General features: G+C 43.2%; 1 protein-coding gene across 1 annotated transcript in view; it reads left to right on the forward strand.

The window, feature by feature from the left end:
• ITGA5 (integrin subunit alpha 5) overlaps positions 1-20518 on the forward strand; it is a 93531-nt gene that overhangs the window by 8130 nt on the left and 64883 nt on the right. Inside the window, exon 2 of the mRNA XM_032210304.1 lies at positions 20133-20266. Within this exon, the coding sequence (XP_032066195.1) occupies positions 20133-20266 (134 nt within the window). The remainder of the gene's footprint in view (positions 1-20132; positions 20267-20518) is intronic.

The following is a 20518-nucleotide window of genomic DNA, read 5'->3' on the forward strand; positions in this document are numbered from 1 at the left end:
AATTTGAATTTTGTCTGAATGAATTGTAATATGATAACCTGAACCAGGCCACAGAAGTGGTATTTGTGTTCGGAATTAGTATATAAGCCATCTACATTCATTGTGAATTATGAATTTGTGCACATGTGTCTGATTGCTGTTGCTTGCATGCATGCATGCATGCATACATACATGTTGTTTTTGTTAGTTGCAAAGTTGTGTCTGACCCATTGCAACCCCATGGATAACATTCCTCCAGGCCTTCCTGTCCTCTACCATCCTCTGGAATCCATTTAAGTTCACGCCGACTGCTTCAATGACTCCATCCAGCCACATCATTCTCTGTTGTCCCTTTCTTCTTTTGCCCTCAATCTTTCCCAGCATTAGGCTCTTCTCCAGTGAGTCCGTCCTTCTCATTAGGTGGCCAAAAAGTATTTGAGTTTCATCTTCAGGATCTGGCCTTCTAAAGAGCAGTCAGGGTTGATCTCCTCTAGGACTGACCTGTTGGATTGTCTTGCAGTCCAAGGGACTCGCAGGAGTCTTCTTCAGGACCATAGTTCAAAGGCCTCAATTCTATATATATTCTTAAGGGCACATCAGTTCCTGGTTCTTAACTGGGTACTACTCTGGCTTCCAGTTCTGACTTTTGGATACGTGGTTTGCTGCTTCCCTCAAACCCTTTCCCCATCCTTCTTATGGGGTTGGGTGGGAGGTAGAAATCAACAAAGGACTGTGTGTAGGGAGGTCCAAGGGGACTGGAGATATTGGCTGGGTGAGTGGGAACTAAGTGAAGGATTAAAAGGAAAGCTCTTACATTGATTTAGAGTGGCACCCAGCCCTGCCATGGAAAGTGTGAATGATGTGGTAGGGCAAGTTCTTACATTGATTCTAGGGTAGAATTGGAAGGAAGGCAGGGACTGATTGATGCTGGTTTGGTCTTTGCTGATCCACTGGGGTTTGTTCCTTCTTTGCTTCACTGGCATGACCCCAAATGGCACCAGGCCAGAGTTGGCTTTGTGCCCTCTTTCCCTCTATCCACACCCCCACCCCGTGTGGTTTTATCTTCAGCATAGACCCAACCCAGCATAGAAATCCTATCTCTGGAAGGACAAGACCAGGAGACACGTAAACTAAGGAGGGTAGGCTAGCTGTACCTCATTGGTCCTAAATGTTTTCCATCTGCATTTGCTACTGGAAAAAAACCCCATCATTAACTTTTGCTAAGGGCAACCTCATTTGAGAGTGCTTTGACTCATTTTCCTTTCATATTAAGTGGCCACTTCAAAGCAAAGAAGGAGCAGAAAGCCAATGGAGAAATGACAGCATTTGGGGCATGTACTTTCTTGGAATGATGTACGCTAGGCCTTTATCCAGCCTACCCTGGGAGATAATTCCTACCTCTCCTCTGATCAATAGGCCATTGGCAGTTCTGGCTTGGGGGTGGTGGGAGTTGTAATTGGCCACATCTTAAAAGAAGTGGCTGAGAAACAGGGATAACGAGAGCAATGGGTACAGAGGGATTTGGCTTCTTACATCTCCCACGAGACCTCTTAGCTGTGACTGATCTGTCTATGTAGGAGGTCAGGAAAGGACTTCTCCCTGACCTCTGGTCCACTACTGGCCTCTCCTGACTTCAGCCCCTGACCTCTATCACCTTTCCTGCCTTCTTCATGTCAGCTGTCTGAATAGGCTGGCTTCATCTTTAAAAGACAGCTATGCCCATCAACCCAAACAGATTCCTTTGGACATGGTTGTGCCCTCTGGGCTTGCTTGTTCTCTTGTGCTCTTTGTCTTTCTTCCATGCCCCAACAGAAGCTTTGTCTAGCAAGCTCAGCTTCAGTTGTTCAACAGCACTACAACCTGGATTGGTTTCCTCCTCCAAGCATTGGGAATGTGGACTTGGAGTACCACAAAGCTGCCACTTGAAAATCCACATCTCTCAATCAAAAATATTCGTAGAGGGCCACACCATCAGGGGTCTACATAGGTTTACAGAGTAATCATTGCTCCCTAGGTATCCATTTTCTCCTAAAATATAGCTTCCCTTTTGCCTCCTCACAAAGGCTGCCATGAATCCACTTAACTTCCTCTGGAATGCACACACACCCCAATGGTGGGGTTTAATTTTTTTTGCTACTGGTTCTGTGGGCGTGTCTTGGTAGCATGTCTTGGTGGGAGTGGCAGGGGAAGAATACTGTAAAATCGCCATTCCCACCCAACTCCAGGGGAAGGATACTGTAAAATCTCCATTCCTTCTCCACTCCAAGGGAAGGATACTGTAAAATTTCCATTCCTTTCCCACTCCAGGGGAAAGATAATGCAAAAACCCCATTTCCTCCCAATCAGTTCGGACTCGGGAGGCAGAGAATAGATGGGGTGGAGCCAGTTCTATGGGCATGGCTTGGTGGGTGTGGCAGGGGAAGGATACTGTAAAATCTCCATTCCTTCCCCACTCCAGGGGAAGGATACTGCAAAATCCCCATTTCCTCCCAATCATTTGGGACTCAGGAGGCAGAGAATAGATGGGGTGGAGCCAGTTCTGTGGGCGTGGCTTGGTGGGTGTGGCAGGGGAAGAATACTGCAATATCTCCATTCTCACCCCACTCTGGGGCCAGCCAGAGGTGGTATTTACCGGTTCTCCAAACTACTCAAAATTCCTGCTACCGGTTCTCCAGAACCTGCTGAATACCACCTCTACCCCCCCCCCCCCAATATTTCAGGTTGGCTTTGGGTGAGCATCGGGGGAAGAAATGTTCCCTTTGCTCTGCCAGTGATTTTCATCTGCTAATGGGAGGAACAGCACTGGATATGGTGTCTGGAGCTTGCATTCTAAGGCCATCCAATCACAGAATTAAACTGGGTTTAGTTGTTACTTCCTTTTCAAAATCCAGGTCACAATGGACACACTTGCCCACTGTGTCAAACTGTGTTCCCCAACAACGATTGTGGGAAAACAAGATTTTTGAAAAGGGCAAATGAAATAATGTAATAGTTTTGAGGACTAGCACTGCTGCACATTATGAAAGGGTAACTGATGGACTGAGCTGGAAACAGGACGTTCATGGACATCCCTGAGTCTTCAGTAACATGTGCTGCTTTCCGGTCTGTCCAGCTGCTTTGTCTCTTTAATTCTTTTTTTAGGCTGAGGGAGATGAATTTCTTTTAGTGGCTGGGAGAAGCAGATGCTTATTGAATCCGGCCATTTATTTCTTAGTTTTAGTTCAGTTCAATGCTGTCCTTTTTTCCCCCTGTCATGGAAATCAAGTAGAATACATGTAAATTTAACAAATCAGAATAATCCAAAAATATTGGGAGGTTTAAAAAGTACCCAGGAAAAAAATGTAGGAAAATGCATTTTTTCCTCTCAGTATTCCCTGCTCAGCTCTACTTAATAGTTGCCATAAATCGGGGTTCGCCTTTTACCTCAGTAGAAAAAGCTTCAAAAAACTAAGTTTGTACACCTAATATATTTGCCATTTTCAAAGGACTGCTCTGTCCTGCTAGTATAAAAAGAGATCCATCCTTTTCTCCTCCAGGAGGAACATGTCTCTATATGTGTGTACAATCTGGAATGGGTGTGTAAGCTGTGAATAATGGGTTTTGAAGTCCACTACATCTGGAGGACACAGGATTGGGGAAAGTTGTAGTACCCTGTTTCCCTGACAATAAGACCTCCCTGAAAATAAGGCCAAGCACTTATTTTGGGAGAGCCTTATTTTCGGGGAAACACGGTAGCTTCTCAGGCAGTCTCCCTCCCTCTTTTGAAACGGGAGGGGGGGAGAGTGACCAGTGGGTAGTGAGAAAGGCTGAGAAAAAGAAAGAGAAGGAAACTGATAGCATCTAAATGAATCTAGCCTGGTTAGTTGAGAATTAGCTGTGGTAGGAAGCCGATACAAATTTGATATTCAAATGCTACGGTAGATTATATTTTCCCTACTTAAGCTATTCCCAGCCTCTGAGTTCCAAAGGTTATGTTAAAAAACAAGAGGCCAGGCTGTGTGCTTATTTAGGGGAGATCATTTGGCCATTTGGCTAAGAATAATCAATAGTTTTATTATGCATATTTATATATTACAAATTTCTCCCAACGAACGTATTGTGTCTCATGTTTTGGGCGGCAACTTGCATCTTCCTGTTCATGAAGTAGATTCAGAAAATAGCAGCTGCACTGAATTTCCTTTATATTGGACCAGACCTATAGTGCATCTTAATGTATGAAATCTACCTGAGAGTAAACAACTTGGTATCTTCTGGAAGTTTTGTACTTCCAGAGGATACCATGTGGAAGTGCTAAATATTGACTGTAGGGCTTTTGTGGACTAGTCATTAAGGCTGGAAACCAGGAGACTGTGAGTTCTAGTCCCTCCTTAGCCATGTAAGTCAGCTTGGATGTTCTTGGATATGTCACACTCTCTCCACCCATCTCACTTCACAGAGTAGTTGTTGTGGGGAAAAGAGGAGGAGAAGGAAGAAGTACAGGTAGACTAAGGACTAGCAACCACAATTGAGCCCAAAATTGCTGTGGCTAAAGGAGATAGTTTTCGTATCACAGTTGTTAAGTGAATTACTGCCGTTGTTAAGCTAGTAACACAGTTATAAAGTGAAACTTTGCTTTCCATTGACATTTACTTATCAGAAGGTGATTGATCACATGACCCAAAGACACTGCAACTATCATAAATATGAGCCAGTTACCAATCATCCAAATTTTGATCAGATGACCATGGGGATGTTGCAATGGATGTTGCAGTGTGAAAAATGGTCATAAATCAGTTTTTTTCAGTACAACTGTAACTTTGAACAGTCACTAAATGAAAGGTTGTAAGTCGAGGACTACCTGACTATATTAAGTATGTTCACCACCTTGAATAGTTTATAAAAGTTTTTCCCAAATGCCATCACTCTGCTAAACAACTAATCCCCACAACATTGTCAAATTATCTACTAAGACTATTACTATTATTCTCCTCTTCTTTCCTAGTACCTATCTCTTTCCACTTATGACTATAACCATGTTGCTTGTATCTTTACAATTTATATTGTTTTATTTGTTTCCTAGTATGATTTGATTGCTTATTAGTAACCTATGACTATCACTGTTGTATCTTATGATTCTTGATGAATGTATTTTAGCTTGTCCAGAATGCAGCCGCGCGAGCAATTGTGGGTGCACCTTGGTACACCCACGTTACACCTATCCTCCGCGAGCTGCACTGGCTGCCTATTGGTCTTCGGATACGCTTCAAGGCACTAGTCGTCACTTATAAAGCCCTTCATGGTATTGGACCTGGGTACTTGAGAGACCGCCTGCTGCCAATTACCTCCAATAGACCGATTAGATCCCACAGATTAGGCCTCCTCCGAATTCCATCTACTGGCCAATGCCGATTGGTGACCACCTGGAGGAGAGTCTTCTCTGTGGCTGCTCCGGCCCTCTGGAACGAGCTCCCCATGGAAATTCGGACCCTCACCACCCTCCAGGCTTTCCGCATAGCCCTCAAGACCTGGCTGTTCTGACAGGCCTGGGGCTGATGAGTTCCTGTCCCCGCTCGAATGGTGTGTCTGTTGAGTTGCTTTTAAATTGTGGTATTGTCTGTCCATGACTTTTTTGCCCTATTTGTATCCCCTATCCCCCCCTGACTTGAGTTGTGAGCCGCCCTGAGTCCCCTCGGTGGAAAGGGCAGCATAGAAATATAATAAATTCAATTCAATTCAATTCAATTTTATTTTTCTTTATATACACTGAGAGCATATGCACCAAAGACAAATTCCTCGTGTGTCCAATCACATGCCCAATAAAGAATTATATTCTATTCTATTCTAAACAATAATAAAAGTTGGATTGAAAAACTCTAAAGCAGCCACTGTGCCACTAAGCTGCAGCCTTCGGTATTCCTTTATGACTCTGAAAATAAGCTGCATTCCCCTTTCTCAGGAAAAAAACAGTTAGCTCTCTTTACATGCCATTATTATCATCAAAGGCCTTGCAGGGGACCGGTGCCCTTTCCAGCAGGTTGCAGATTAACCAGCGCTGCTTAGCTTGAGCTATTGATTCACCCACCTGAGAACAGCGGTCCTCTTCAGAGAATGGCTATGGCCCCAGGGCAGGCCCAACCCCACTGTCAGATTTATTTGGCTTCCTGGCATGTGACCGAGAGGGGCCCCAGATTGTGGCAGGCAGCGATGGGGGGGAAGCCTTTGGCTGTCTAAGCAGAAGCCACTCTGTTTATCAGCTTCTTTTCATGCTTGGCGAGCCACTCTTAACGATATATCTGCTTGCATAACCCTACCAGTGCCTTATGCCTCCAGACTGTCTTTCAAATGGAAACTTGTTATAAACTAAGCATTTAAGGGAGTGTTTTGCCTCCCAAAAGGGATGCCATGGCTCAGTGGCTAAGATGCTGAGTTTGTTGATGAGAAGGGTCGGCAGTTCTGCGGTTCGAATCCCTAGTGTCGCGTAACGGTGTGAGCTCCTGTTACTTGTCCCAGCTCATGCCAACCTAGCAGTTTGAAAGCATAGAAAAAATGCAAGTAGAAAAATAGGAACCACCTGTGGTGGGAAGGTAACAGCATTCCGTGCACCTTCGCTGTTTAGTTATGCAGGCCACATGACCACAGAGACGTCTTCGGACAGCGCTGGCTCTTTGGCTTTGAAATGGAGATGAGCACCGCCTCCTAGAGTCGGGAACGACTAACACATATGTGTGAGGGGAACCTTTACCTTTGCCTCCCAATGTATATGGGGATAGCAAGACGTGTTGCTGATGGGAAGGAATGAAAGTCAGTGGGAAAGTCTCTGATGTCTGGGTTGCAAGGAAGTACCTGGGGCTGAGCAAACTCACCTGTACAAAGCAACACCTGTCCTTTGAGAAAGCAGCAACCTGACTGGGCAGCTCATCTGAGCACCAACCCTTCATGCCTTCAAGTGCCTCACCTGTGATCAGTGGTGCATCTCAAGCGCTTTGCATGCCACACTTAATGACTTTACTCCCCCTTGTCTTTGGATGGCTATGGGTGTCCTTTCCCTTCCTTGCTCCCCCATCCTCAGATGGCCTTTTCAAAGTGACCAGCTGCTGCTGCTGCTGCATTCTTGATAGGTGAAAACAAAGATGTTTCTTTTTAAGTCTTTGTCGGTTTGTTTCAGCACATTCACCATGGCACGTTTTTAAATTCCTGCATATCATAGTACCGTCATGACCACAGGGAGTCAATGGAAATTCTTTTTTATTATTATTTGAAATATTTGTAACCTGGCCATTAGCTAAAGGACCTTGTTGGGGGAGGGAGGTCACAATCAAAATTGGGTTACAAGGCAAAGTAGAACACCAGGCAAAATATATAATAATTTAAAGGTGAATCAGAGCTTTGTGACAATAGAAGTGCTTTTGAAGGAGAAGCATGCAAGGGCAGTCTCTCTGGGTGCTCCAGCAAATGAAATGTATCTTTTTCTAGGATGGTGTTACAGCTGTAAGCACAATCCAGAAAAAGACACAGCTGCTTTATAGAATATACTAAAAGAGTGAGCCCCTCCCAAGCATCTTATAAATGCAAAGCATTGCCCAGCCTTAGCAACAATTGTAATAGCCCTGATAGAGAAACCTTTAAGGAACAGAAGACTTTCACTATGCATGGAAATATCCTAAATTAGTTCCCCACTCCCCTCTAAATATCATCTGTGAAGATGTAAGAGAGACTGAATTCCATAATGAAATCAGTAAGGAGTCCCTCTGGATTTTTACTCCACTAGTCATTGCCAACTAGAAAGGGTGATGCTCATCTCCATTTTAGAGCTCTTGACCCCATGCTGTCTGAACACATTTCCATAGTCATGTAGCCAGCATGACACTACGCACCACTGTTACCTTCCCACCAAAGTGTTACCTGTTTACCTGTTTATCTACTTGCATGTGCATACTTTCAAACTTCTAGGTTGGCAGGACGAGGACGGGAACTCACCCTGTTGCGTGGTACCCGGATCTCGAACCTGGGCTGCCAATTTTCCAGCTGACAAGCTCAGTGTCTTAACCGCTGAGCCACCAGAAGCCCAATGAAATCAGTGGCAGGTCAAAGGTGCCTCTGATATCTCCCAAGAGTTGTTAAATACAAAGAATGAAGATACCTCCAGCAAACCCTAAGGTGAAACACAAAGAGAATTTCCCAAAATCGTTTGCAAAATAAAGGTATATTTTGCCAAAAGTTTAATAACAGCCACTTTGGGTTTGCATATCACATATCATACAGTAGTTAAGCAACAATTACTCCCTAATGATGCCCCATGGGCATATACTGGCTTGTGTCTTGAATATAGTTTCCATCCACTGGTACCCATCCATTGTAGCCATGTGGTTTCCATTCATGTCTTAACAAGAATAGAATTCTTTAACTAGACTTGATTCACCTAGTCTATTAAACATAACCTATCACAAATCATGTATACTCTTTTGGGTTCGATGCTGTGTTCTGTATATGGATGATAATCAGTAATCAAGAGCAATGGATATAACAGGATGTAAAGTTGTTAGCTCTTGCTAAACACATGCAACATGAAACAAGCAGAAGTAGAAAGATGTGTATCCTGTGTTTTTATGGGACCACCATAAAGTGGGGATGGATTTGTGGACGTGGAATAAACTTCTTGAAAGTAGAAAGCTGAAACCCCAAAGCTTGGGTTTGATTTGGCATCACTGTCCCTGAAAATGAATGCATTGCTTTCCCACATCTTTCAAAAATCAGGATAGGATACAGCATGTAAAATGATCGCATGGCAGTTTCTGGAAGCAATTTTTCACAGCGAGTTAGATTGCGAGATGATGGCTGATTCACTCAGAACACTGGCTCTGAAAGCATTGAAGTCTGGCCTCCTAATCACTTTGCATCACTCATATGTTCCCATTTGAGATCAGGACACGGCTACTGTTTTGTAGCATTCCCATTTCCTCCTAAGTAAGATTCCTTTACCGAGCTGGAACAGGGTTGAGGGGCTTCCTCAGGAAGCAGGATTATCAGCTAACCATTCCCCAAAAAACCAAAACACCAGGATTGTAGTCCCAACATTTCATGGAGATGCCAGTTTGGAGAAGGTTGGGTATATGAGTATGGGTTTGGGCCAAAAGGGGTCCCAAGAAAGGTAGAAAAATATATAGCAAGTACATATAGCTCAATGGTGGGTTGCCAATTTTGTTACTACTAGTTTGGGTATGCTCCCCCACGTGCTCGCACTCAAGTGTGACGTCCAGGCAGGTGGGCGGAGCCTCCTGCCACCAGTACTACTGGTTCGGCCAATCCGGCAGCAGCCCACTTCTGATATAGCTAGATATATAGCTAGATAACATCTGGATGGCTAGCAACAACAATTAGCTACTTTGGTAGACTGAAAAGTGTGGGAACAAAGGGGTGATGGTGAGCATAAGAGAATATGTCAGAATCTAGGCAAACTTGGAATTGTCCTTCATTCAGATAAAGAGTGAGTTAACAAAAGAAGATTCTGTAGTTTGGTGGGAGAAACCGTGAAAAGCACTTCTCTATGGTTGTCAAGAGAACTATGAATGCGTCATGTGAAATCCCAAGGAGTCCAGCTTGACTTAAGTAGAGATTACTTTTGTAGTGTCATTTTTGGGCTCTTCCATATAATTTTCTTCCTCAGAATGGAAACTGCAGTGCTAATCCTTTGCCATTATAATGTTCAGCAATCACTTGGCTAAGCTCCAGAGGGAGCAGAGCCCATGCTTCCTGGAGTCATCTAAAGTGGGCCATGTTTATTTGCCACATACATGTCCGTTGTGCCTCAGTGCCAAAGAATACAAGGGGATGGGTAATATTCTCCTTCACTCTTCTTTGTCCTCGTAACACCTCTATATGATTAGTTGCTGCTTCCTATTTTGCTTTGTCTATATATATATATTTTCTCAACATGGACAAACAACAACAAGTAACAGTACAGTGGGTATCTTAATAAGAAATCAGTTTAAGACAGAAACCTTTGTTGTACAACAGATATTTTGCCCTGATTTGCAACTGTTACTTAATGTTCAACTTTGGCTGTAAAATCAAAATAATCTTAAATTTACAGTATTAACATCAAAAATTTAAATCATAGTTAATGCTGATATAATACCTCTTTAAGTCCTTAATCTTATGTAAAGATTAAAATGGCAATAATCGCTACTCGACACTTTGAAATATCAGTGTATCAAAGTAATGTATTAGGTATGTCTTATAACAATATAATAACACTTTTTTTAAAGTGTAACTGAACACAGAAATGGTGACTGTTGAAATACCACCCAAGCAGTTTCTTGCTAAATGGGAATCCGAACCAGGGTGTCTCTATTTCAAACGGGGCTCTTTAACCACTAACCCACACTGGATGAACTTTTATACTGAAATGCTGAGCCCGGCACTCTTGTTTTGAAGGCAAAAGGAGAAGGGGGTGGGAGAGGATGAGATGGTTAGATAGTGTCATTGATGCAGTGAGGATGAGTTTGGGCAGACTCCAGCAACATTGGAGTACAGGGAGGCCTGGCATGCTAAGGTCCTTGGGGTCACAAAGAGTTGAACATGACTTAGCGACTGGACAACAACTCAGGATTATACAGGACTACATAGATACGCAGAATTCTTTATTGGCCGAGTGTGATTGGACACACAAGGAATTTGTCTTTGATGCATATGCTCTTAGTGTACATAAAAAGACAAGATACATTCGTCAAGAATCATAAGGTACAGCACTTAAGGATGGTCATAGGTTACTAATAATCAATCAAATTATACTAGGAAACAAATAAAACAATATAAATAGTAAAGATAGAAGCAACATGGTTATAGTCATAAGTGGGAAGAGATAGGCACATTAGCTAAAAATGTTGCTATTGCCTTTTTCTTAAACATAACAATGGTTGGCTTTTACATTCAAGATTCTGAGAAACGAGTCCACCAAGTTTATTTTGTTTTATGCATTGAACATTTCCCCAGTTCATCTGACAGTTTTTCTGATCGCAGAAGTCTTTCCTCTTTGAAACTAGAAGCAGAGTACATCTCTCCCAGGGGCAGGTCAAAGGATTGAGTCTTGTGTGGGCAGTGGACGGGATTAGGTTTTTCTCTATTTGAACTCCAAGAGCTCAAAGGGACTCCACAAGTCTGAAGAGATGTTAAGTGCCCCAAATTTATAAAAATGAATCTATAAACCAAGTATTATCTCTGTTATGATAAAATATAAATTCCATAGATATTCATTGGCATATCAACTTAATCCTTCCCTTTGAAACCCATCCTAGGTTAATATCGTCTGTTATTTCTAGAATATTGTATGTTCGTATTTTGGCATGTCTGCAGTAGAATTCAACAGTGAAGGTACCGTATTGCCAAAGAATTCCTCTCCATATGATATGGGAGGCAGGGGCCAGGTTACTCGACCCCAGTACAAAACAAACATAAAAGCAACATGGACTGTATTCGGGAGAACATTCTCTGTTCCTACATACTTGAGATTATAGTCTACATAATCATCACAGTTTTGTACACTTGTCATATTTTACCTGGGATGTATAGGATCAGCAAACCAATTCTATTAAGGTTATACATCTCGTACGCCTTCCTGTTATGATAAGGGAGGCAACGTTTCTGTTGACAAGGTATACAGGAAACAGTGGCTTTTTAGCAATAGGGGAACTGAACCTTCAGAATCTTCCTCTTAAAAATCAAAAACCTTGCAGAGTGTCTGGAAAAAAGAGAGAGCCCACCCAGAGGCTGATGTGTTTTTAGCTCTATCAATGTATATGTTACTATACAGCAGTGGTGGGCAACCTGTGCCATCTGCCCCACAACCCATTGATCATTTGATGGGCAAGCTGCAGGGATCTAGCTTCACTGGGATGAAGGAGTGTGACCCAAGACCAAAATCGTCTGTGGGTGGGGCAGATATCAAGAAGATGAAAGGAGCATCGTGCCAACGTGATGCAAGATCCTCTGCCTTTTGCATGCGCCATTGGCCATGCATGCATGAAAATTTGCACCATAGCACTGCTTTTAGCATTTTAACGAAACCTGGAGATCTGATGGTTCCCACTGCATAAAGCTTCCTTTTTCTTCCGAGAAAGTAATCCTCTGTCATTACGTTCTTGTGGACTGAGGGAATGACAATGCTGCCATTTTGTTCTCCTTCACTTGGTGGTCAAAGGAGGCCCCAGTTAGATCTGTGCAACACTTCAGGCCCCCAGGTTAAAAGATGCTTAGCATGGGATGTCACTCAAATAGTATTTGTCTATTCCAACTTCTACCTAATCAGTGTTTTCCTGGAATTGTACTATGGAGAACAGCTGTGCAATCCCAGGAAAAAGTGCAGCTGATTGCAGTTAGGCGCTGTGCAAACCTCCTTAGGTGTCCTAAAGCACTTTTTGGTCTTTGAATTAGAATAGAATAGAATAACAGAGTTGAAAGGGACCTTGGAGGTCTTCTAGTCCAACCCCCTGCTTAGGCAGGAAACCCTACACCACTTCAGACAAATGGTTATCTAATCTCTTCTTAAAAACCTCCAGTGTTGGAGCATTCATAACTTCTGGAGGCAAGTTGTTCCACTGATTAATTGTTCTAATTGTCAGGAAATTTCTCCTCAATTCTAGGTTGCTTCTCTCCTTGATTAGTTTATACCCATTGCTTCTTGTCCTACCCTTAGGTCCTTTGAAGAGTAGCTTGACTCCTTCTTTGGGGCAGCCCCTGAGATATTGGAACACTGCCATCATGTCTCTCCTCGTCCTTCTTTTCATTAAACTAGACATACCCAGTTCCTGCAACTGTTCCTCACATGTTTTATCCTTGAGTCCCCTAATCATCTTTTTCTAGAGTCTCCACATCTTTTTTACATTGTGGCAACCAAAATTGAATGCTGTATTCCAAGTGTGGCCTTACCAAGGCATTATAAAGTGGTATTTCTGGACTACTCCCTGATGTATTATTTTATAAACCATTCTTGCGTGGAAGATTATTAAGGTCTGCAGTTACTGGCAGAAGTGCCTGTCAAGAGCATGGAGCTACATACTTCCCACTTACCTCAGATAATGCTGGATAGGCAATCTGGCGCTTTCCGTAGAGGTAGCCATGTTTGGTTTGCAATTCCTGAAATTCCTGCTCATTTGCCACTCTGATTTTCCTGTCTAGGGAGTTGTAGTCTGAAATACCTGCAAGTAGCCATTTTGCTTTGAAAGTTCTCACGTACTGATTTTCACCAAACCTGAGTCCTATAATGGGGACAGTGGGAATTGCAGTGTATGCAACATCTGGAGACCAGATTGAGAAAAATGGTAGATATTTCCTGATGCTTCAGAGTTCTCTTTAAGAACCCTGCTATATTATAGCAGAAGCATATCATTTAGTTGAGTGTCCTGCTTTCCCACATCGTTTAAGCCAGGGGTGTCAAACTCAATTTCATTGAGGGTCACATCATGGTTGTGTTTGACCGCAGTGGTGGTGGTGTCCAGAGTGGGCATGTCCAGCTCCATGTCACTTATATCTGGGGCACCTGTGGTGGCCCAAGCAGGCCCCCCCCAAGACTCCATTTTCCCTGGCAGAGGCAACATGAGCCAGTGCTTCACTGTTTCCAGGGCAGCCCTGTGGGGCAGATCTAAGAACCCCGTGGGCTGGATCTGGCTCACAGACCTTGGGTTTGACACCCCTGGTCTAAGCAGATGTCTGTGGGATGTCCCTTTTCAGCTATTATTAACCTTAACCCAGAAACAGGTACTGAGAGCTATGGTTTTTAGCCATCATTTTGCAACAAGCTGTTCACGAAACAAAGTGAGCATTTAATGCTACAAGTGAGTGAGAAATCAGATCCCAAAGGGGAAGAGCTATGAGTATGATCTCTCCACTCCATCAAAGATGATGTGAAGAGTAATAACCATCTCCAATTTGCTGCCCTCCAGATGTGTTGGATTAGAAGTCTTGGAAAGTAACCCTGCTACTTGGGAATTCGGAACATTGTTCCTCTATCTTAAGGGCCATCCCTCTAGGGAAGACCAGTGTGAATTTTATAATCCAGAAGAGTGACATCTCCTAAGGAATCCAGCTGCTTTTCCTACATTGGGTTTCCATGTGATTATATCCATAACATCTTCCCTTGTATCCAGCTTATTGAGATGCATGGTTGACTTTCTACTGTGTGCGTACAGTATCTCTTGGATGTTTACCTTCTGTCATAACATAGTAGTTTATAGGAAGGAAGACCTTTGTTCCTCAGTGCTGATGTTACCTTTTGACCCTCAGCTGTTCTGTGTAGTGTGTACCTGAACCATCTGGAACCAAAGCAGGAGAGTGATGAATTCTGATGTCTCCACTGCCTATCTTGGTGCCAAGAAGATTAGCTGGAGCAGGAATCGGGCTCAGCAAACAGAGAGTAGATAAAGACCTCAGACATGACAGGTTGTACTGTTTACTTATAGGAAGGTTAACATTGTCTGGTTGAGTTGGAGAAGGGAAAAATCAAAGCTACCTTTGGGTCAATGCTCAGTGCTCTGAAGTACGGTCAAACTGGTACACTGGTACCAGTGCTGAATTAGGAGTAGAAGAGAGCAAGCTGGAAGGGACCTTCTAGTCCAGCCCCCTGCTCAAGCAGGAGAACCTATACCAATTTAGATAAGTTACTGTCTCTAAGGTAAAGGTTCCCCTCGCACATATGTGCTAGTTGTTCCCGACTCTAGGGGGCGGTGCTCATTTCCGTTTCAAAGCTGAAGAGCCAGCGCTGTCCAAAGACGTCTCTGTGGTCATGTGCTGGCATGACTAAACGCCAAAAACAGAACGCTGTTACCTTCCCACCAAAGGTGGTCCCTATTTTTCTACTTGCATTTTTACATGCTTTCGAACTGCTAGGTTGGCAGAAGCTGGGACAAGTAACGGGAGCTCAGTCCATTACACAGCACTAGGAATTCGAACCATTGAACTGCCGACCTTTCTGATCGACAAGCTCAGCATCTTAGCCACTGAGCCACTGCATCCCTGTCTGTCTCTAAACTCTTCTTAAAACCATCCGGTGAAGGAGCGCCCATGATTTCTGAAGGCCAGCTGTTCCACTGGTTAATTGTCCTCACTGTTAGGAAGTTTCTCCTTAATTCCAGATTGTTTCTCTCTTTGATTAGTTTCCAGCCATTGTCCTGCCCTCTGGTGCTTTGGAGAATAATTTGACCCCCTCTTCTTTGTGGCAGCCCCTCAAGTACTGGAATACTGTTATCATATCATCCCTTTTTTTATTTCAGACTAGCCAAGCCAAATCCTGCAGCCGTTCTTCATATGTTTTAGTCTCCAGGCCTTTGATCATATAGTTGCTCTTCTCTGAACTTTTTCCAAAGTAGGCACTGAATTTAAATCTTAATTCCTACTTTGATACTGGCGAGAGCTCAGACTTGGGATGTCTTATCTAGAAGAGCATGCTTCATTATCTTACTTCCCCCAGATCTTGTACTTTAATTATTAATATAGATTGCAAGTCCAAACATGATGCTCCGTATTACTGTAATCCTTTGTTAAGAAAGGCTTCCTGAAAAGTGGAATTATGTTAGAGCACCGCCTTTAGCGACATTCTTATCCATTATTAATGGATTGATAAAAAGCAATTTTGAATTCTGTGGAAAAGGATTGTTTTTGTCTTACCTTTAGCATTGTTGGGGGAGGAAACTTTGGGATATGGTATTCCTGCTATACTCTACACGATGAGTGAGAAATTCTTTATCCAAGTTAAGTTCAGATTGGAAACATTTTCATGGTCACAACTACTGATGGTGCCTTTCAATGGCGGAAGCTCTTGATTTCTGAGATCTGGTTCAGTCTGGTGGCTCTGCCTAAGGGTCAGACTCTGTAGGACTTCTCTAGGTGTTAATGTTTGCAATCCAAACCACAACTGCAGAAGAAATCAAACTCCATTTAGGAATCCTGCAGAACGTTTGCACCCGAGTCCCTTTCTTCACTTCCATGTATCCTGCTACATGGATTTTGAGTTGGAGAGTGTGTGTACTACATGGAGATACATGGCAATGGATGGAAAATAATCGAGGAGAGACAAGCAACCTAGAACTAAGGAGAAATTTTCCTGACAGGTAGAGCAATTACTCGGTGGAACAACTTGTCTCCAGAAGATGTAGGTGCTCCAACACTGGAAGTTTTTAAGAAGAGATTGGACAACCATTTGTCTGAAAGGATACAGGGCTTCCTGCCTGAGGAGCGGGTTGGACTAGAAGAACGCCAAGGTCCCTTCCAATTCTGTTATTCTGAGTTTTGGCTTGCTCTGTGGGTAAAGCTACGCTTGATATCATTGATATATTTTGCTCAAGGATGTGAAACTGTTTTTGAAGGGGGAATTTGCTCCTATTTTTCGGTTTCCGCTTCTCATTCCAGTTTCTCTTCATCCCAGATTTATCATCCCTAAGGTTCTCAGAGGTTTGACAGGTTTTCTGTCAAAGTTTGAAGACAGGCTGGGAATCTTTGCACATTTCTCTCAATAACATATGCCTTGGTTAGTATTTGGCTGCCAGCTCCCCACAGAGATTGAAACAGGAGATGGTTTGAGCTCCCACAGATAACTGTAGCATCAAATGCATCTGGCAGGTTTACAGGAAGGAGGCTGCCGAGGCAGGGATTCTCCTTACTATCCTGCCTGTCCTCTCTGCTTTCCTACTATGGGACTTCCTCGGCCACTATGGAGTATTTTAAGCTCTTTCCCAGGCCTGTGGGCCCCAAGAGGGGTGGATTCACTGACTGCTTGCAGCTGCTGAACCGTACACCTGACTGCCTGCACAAGGATCCTTTGTCCTGCACCAGGGAATTGTGTGTGTGTGTGAGAGAGAGAGGGGTGGGTGGGGGGTGGGGTGGAAAGGGTAGTTTGAAGGGAAATAGAGAAGTAAAGGAGACTGGAGTGAAATGTGCCTCCATTTACACAACCTGTTCCTCCCACACAATCCAAAGATACTACCCAATCTGCAAGTATTCTAAAAGAAAGTGATCTGTCTGTCAGTTCTCACCTAGGGGAAATACATTGCAAACTGTACTAAGAGGGAGGCCAAGAAATATCCCTGTGGAGCTCTATGCAGATAACACTGTAGCAAATCAGAGCAGAGTTCATAATACCATCGCACTAAAACAATTCCTTGGTAAAGAGAGAAATAGAGAAGGAGAGAGGGTAGGAAGGAGGGGAGAAGTAGGGGAGAAGTAAGGGAAGGAAGAAGGGGAAGGAGAGGAGGAAGGAAGGAAGGAAGTAGAGAAGGGAGGGAGGGAGAAAAGAAAAGACAGAGAAAATAAGGTGAGAGAGGTAGGGGAAAAAGAAAGAGGTAAGGAGAGGTGGGTGGGAGGGAGAGAAAGAGAAGGAGAGGAGGGAGGAAGAGAGAAAAAGAGAAGGAGAGAGAGGGTAGGAAGGAGAAGACAGAGGGTAGGAGTAGGGGAGAAGTAATGGAAGGAAGAAGGGGAAGGAGAGGAGGAAGGAAGGAAGTAGAGAAGGAAGGGAGGGAGAAAAGAAAAGAAAGAGAAAATAAGGTGGTGTCATAGCAGGTGTGAAGGATGGCAAACAATACATTCCAAATTATACCTTATATCCTTTTAAATGGAATAATAATAATATAAGAATGGCAAAGAAAAAGAATAACTATGTGAATGTATACCTATAACTGTATGTAAGAGAATAAATGACAGTAAAAATATAAAGCACAATATAGGTAAATAATACTTGATCATAAGTAGCTAAGTATAAATAAATAAAGAAATGTATATAAAAATGGATAATGAATAATGAGATTATGAACGCAAGATAGAAATGTATAGAAGGGAAAACACTAACTGCAAAGAAACCGATTCGGAACTGCTGTATTATATACGATGGAACTTATTGTTCCTATGTTGTTTTTAAGTTATGTGGTTATTTTTGTTAATGTGTTTATGTGTTCTGTTGATGTGCTTATGTATATAAAATAAAAACTCAAAAAAAAACCCCAATTCCTTGGTAGAAGATCTGGTGCTTAGAGTGGCTTCAGTTTGAGTGCGGGGTTAGAGATGTGGCTTCATTCAGGAGTTATGATTAAACTGGAAAGTAAGCCACTTTGCTCATAGTCCAGCCTACTTTGCCGCCATCCCTATTTGTAAGGAATTGGCTAAGAATCCCCACCTTGACCTTCTCAAGGATGACTCACAAAGGCTATCTTTCTATTTACTTATTCCTCAGATTTTTATCAAATAGTTTGGCCACCTAATGAGAAGGAAGGGCTCACTGGAGAAGAGCCTAATGCTGGGAAAGATTGAAGGCAAAAAAAGAAGGGGACGTCATGGAATGAAGTGGCTGGATGGAGTCACTGAAGTAGTCGGTGTGAGCTTAAATGGACACCAGGGGATGGTAGAGGACAGGAATGCCTGGAGGGATGTTGTCCATGGGGTCACAATGGGTCGGACATGACTTCCCAACTAACAACAAGAACAGATTTCTATCCCTTGTTGGGGGAAAAGGGGGTGGGGTAGGGAGAAATCATTGAATGAGGGATATTGATACAAGAGGGCATGGATATTAAATTGCCAAGGGATGGGAAATGCAGGGCTGCTTACCTCTATTCCTCTACCTTGTCCAGCAGATGCTCAGGCCGGATCCTGATCAAGTGGTTGTAGGAACCATCTTGTCCTAATCCAATTTCCAAGGTTCCACGGTTCAACCACCCATTAACAAAATGTCCATTTCAGTTCAAAACTACTATACGTTCTTAGTTCCAAGTGAACTTAGCAGCTTGGTCCATTTTTGTTCATAATGGCTTCTGAGTTTGCAAAGCTTGGAAGAAGGTTAATCAGAGTACATTACTTTTCTACCTTTTAAACCCAGGTTTGTCTTCAGGTGGATTAGAAACCTTTTCTGCCTATTTAGGTGAAAACCACAATATTGTAAACAAAAGTTTATTTGTGGTTTATTAACCACAAATAAACCCCCAAAGTTTATTTACCTCACTGTGGTAGTGAGGTGTAGCTCTCTGAAGGACAAGGGACTCTTGATCAAAAACCAAATTGCTTTTCCTAGTTTCTGTTGATTTTTATTTAGCAGCCAAATCCTGCAGTTTAAAAAAATATTGCTCTCACATTTATTTGTATTCACTTACTGGCTGATAACCCGGCATTGCCCAGGTGTTTATTTATAGGGGGGAAATGTCCGTACCAAACATAATTTCCAATGTTGGATTTTCTCCCTTACCAGAAGAAGTCTCTTTGTGGAGTACTGTGAAGCCATTACCATGGCAACGCCACTGCGCTGTACAGTAGAAGCCATTTTACAGCAGTACAGTAGAAGCCATTTTAAGGCACAACAGGCTGTATCTTAACAGAACACACACCCTGAGGGGTTTTAGGGGTATTTTACCCCCACAATATTTGTTTCCAGAGACTAAGCCATCTGTGTACCAAGTTTGGTTGAAATTGCTTGAGGCGTTCTAGAGTTATGCTGGGAGGGAGGGGGACGGAGGGAGGAAAGGAGGGAGGGAGGGAGGGATGGATGGAGATATATACATATACATATGTGTGTGTGTGTTATATTTGTGCTGATAAATAAATAAAGGGAGACTAGTATAGATCTATTACAAGCTATTTAGCTCTCATCAGCTAGCCATACCCTTATTGGGATTAGAACCTGTGCTGTATTGCATTTTAGGCAGATGTGTTAACCACTAAGCCACAAGGTCCTTCTCCTTATATATATATTCAGTTGTCACCATTTCGGGGGGGGGGGCAATAAAAATGCATCCTAAAGAAAGCTATTGAGAAAGAAAGAGGTATGACATGTTTGACTCTCATTGCTTTAAGGAGGAAGGGATTAAAAGGGGTATGGATGTGTTTTCTGAAAACACTGTTTTATTCGCCAGGAAAGGTGTGCACCGAAAGATGCCTTCTATTCTTTTCTCCATGTTGCTCAACCTTTGCAACTACTAGTTCAGTTTTGCCTAATGGTTGGGCTGGCCATAGTTGGCATCACTCAGCCTGTGGTCCCTTGTACCCTGCACTAACATACACAGAAGAGCCACACTATCAGTAGCAGATGAATTTCTTGGTAATAATCTTCCAATAAAAAGAAGATACAGAAGAGGTTTGCTTTGCTTTACTGTAGTGAGTTTCTGGATTGGCCTCCCCTACTTATTCCTGTCTCTTTTTCCTTTCAGTGGCAGCATCCTTGTCGGGGCACCCAAGGCTGAAACAGGCCAGTCAGAAATTACGCAAGAAGGTGCAGTTTTCTATTGTCCCTGGCATCTTGGTAACAACAGCTGCACAACCATTGGATTTGATAGCACCAAAAGTAAGTTGGGTTGATCTCAGGGGGAAGGCTAGCTACCTGCCTGTTCTTCCTTCTAAGTTTGCAGTTCAATATCCTAGACCAGGGGTGTCGAACTCAAGGCCTGCAGACCGCATCCCTCCTGCAGAGTGCTTAGATCTGGCCCGCGGGATCATCCTGGAAGAGCGAAGGACCAGCCCTCAGGGCCTCTGCAAGTGAAAATGGAGCAAGTGAAAATGGAGGGTTTCAGGAGGCCATGCACACCCTAGCCACACC

Source organism: Thamnophis elegans, chromosome 2, assembly GCF_009769535.1.
Source record: "Thamnophis elegans isolate rThaEle1 chromosome 2, rThaEle1.pri, whole genome shotgun sequence".
Taxonomy (NCBI): Eukaryota; Metazoa; Chordata; class Lepidosauria; order Squamata; family Colubridae; genus Thamnophis; species Thamnophis elegans.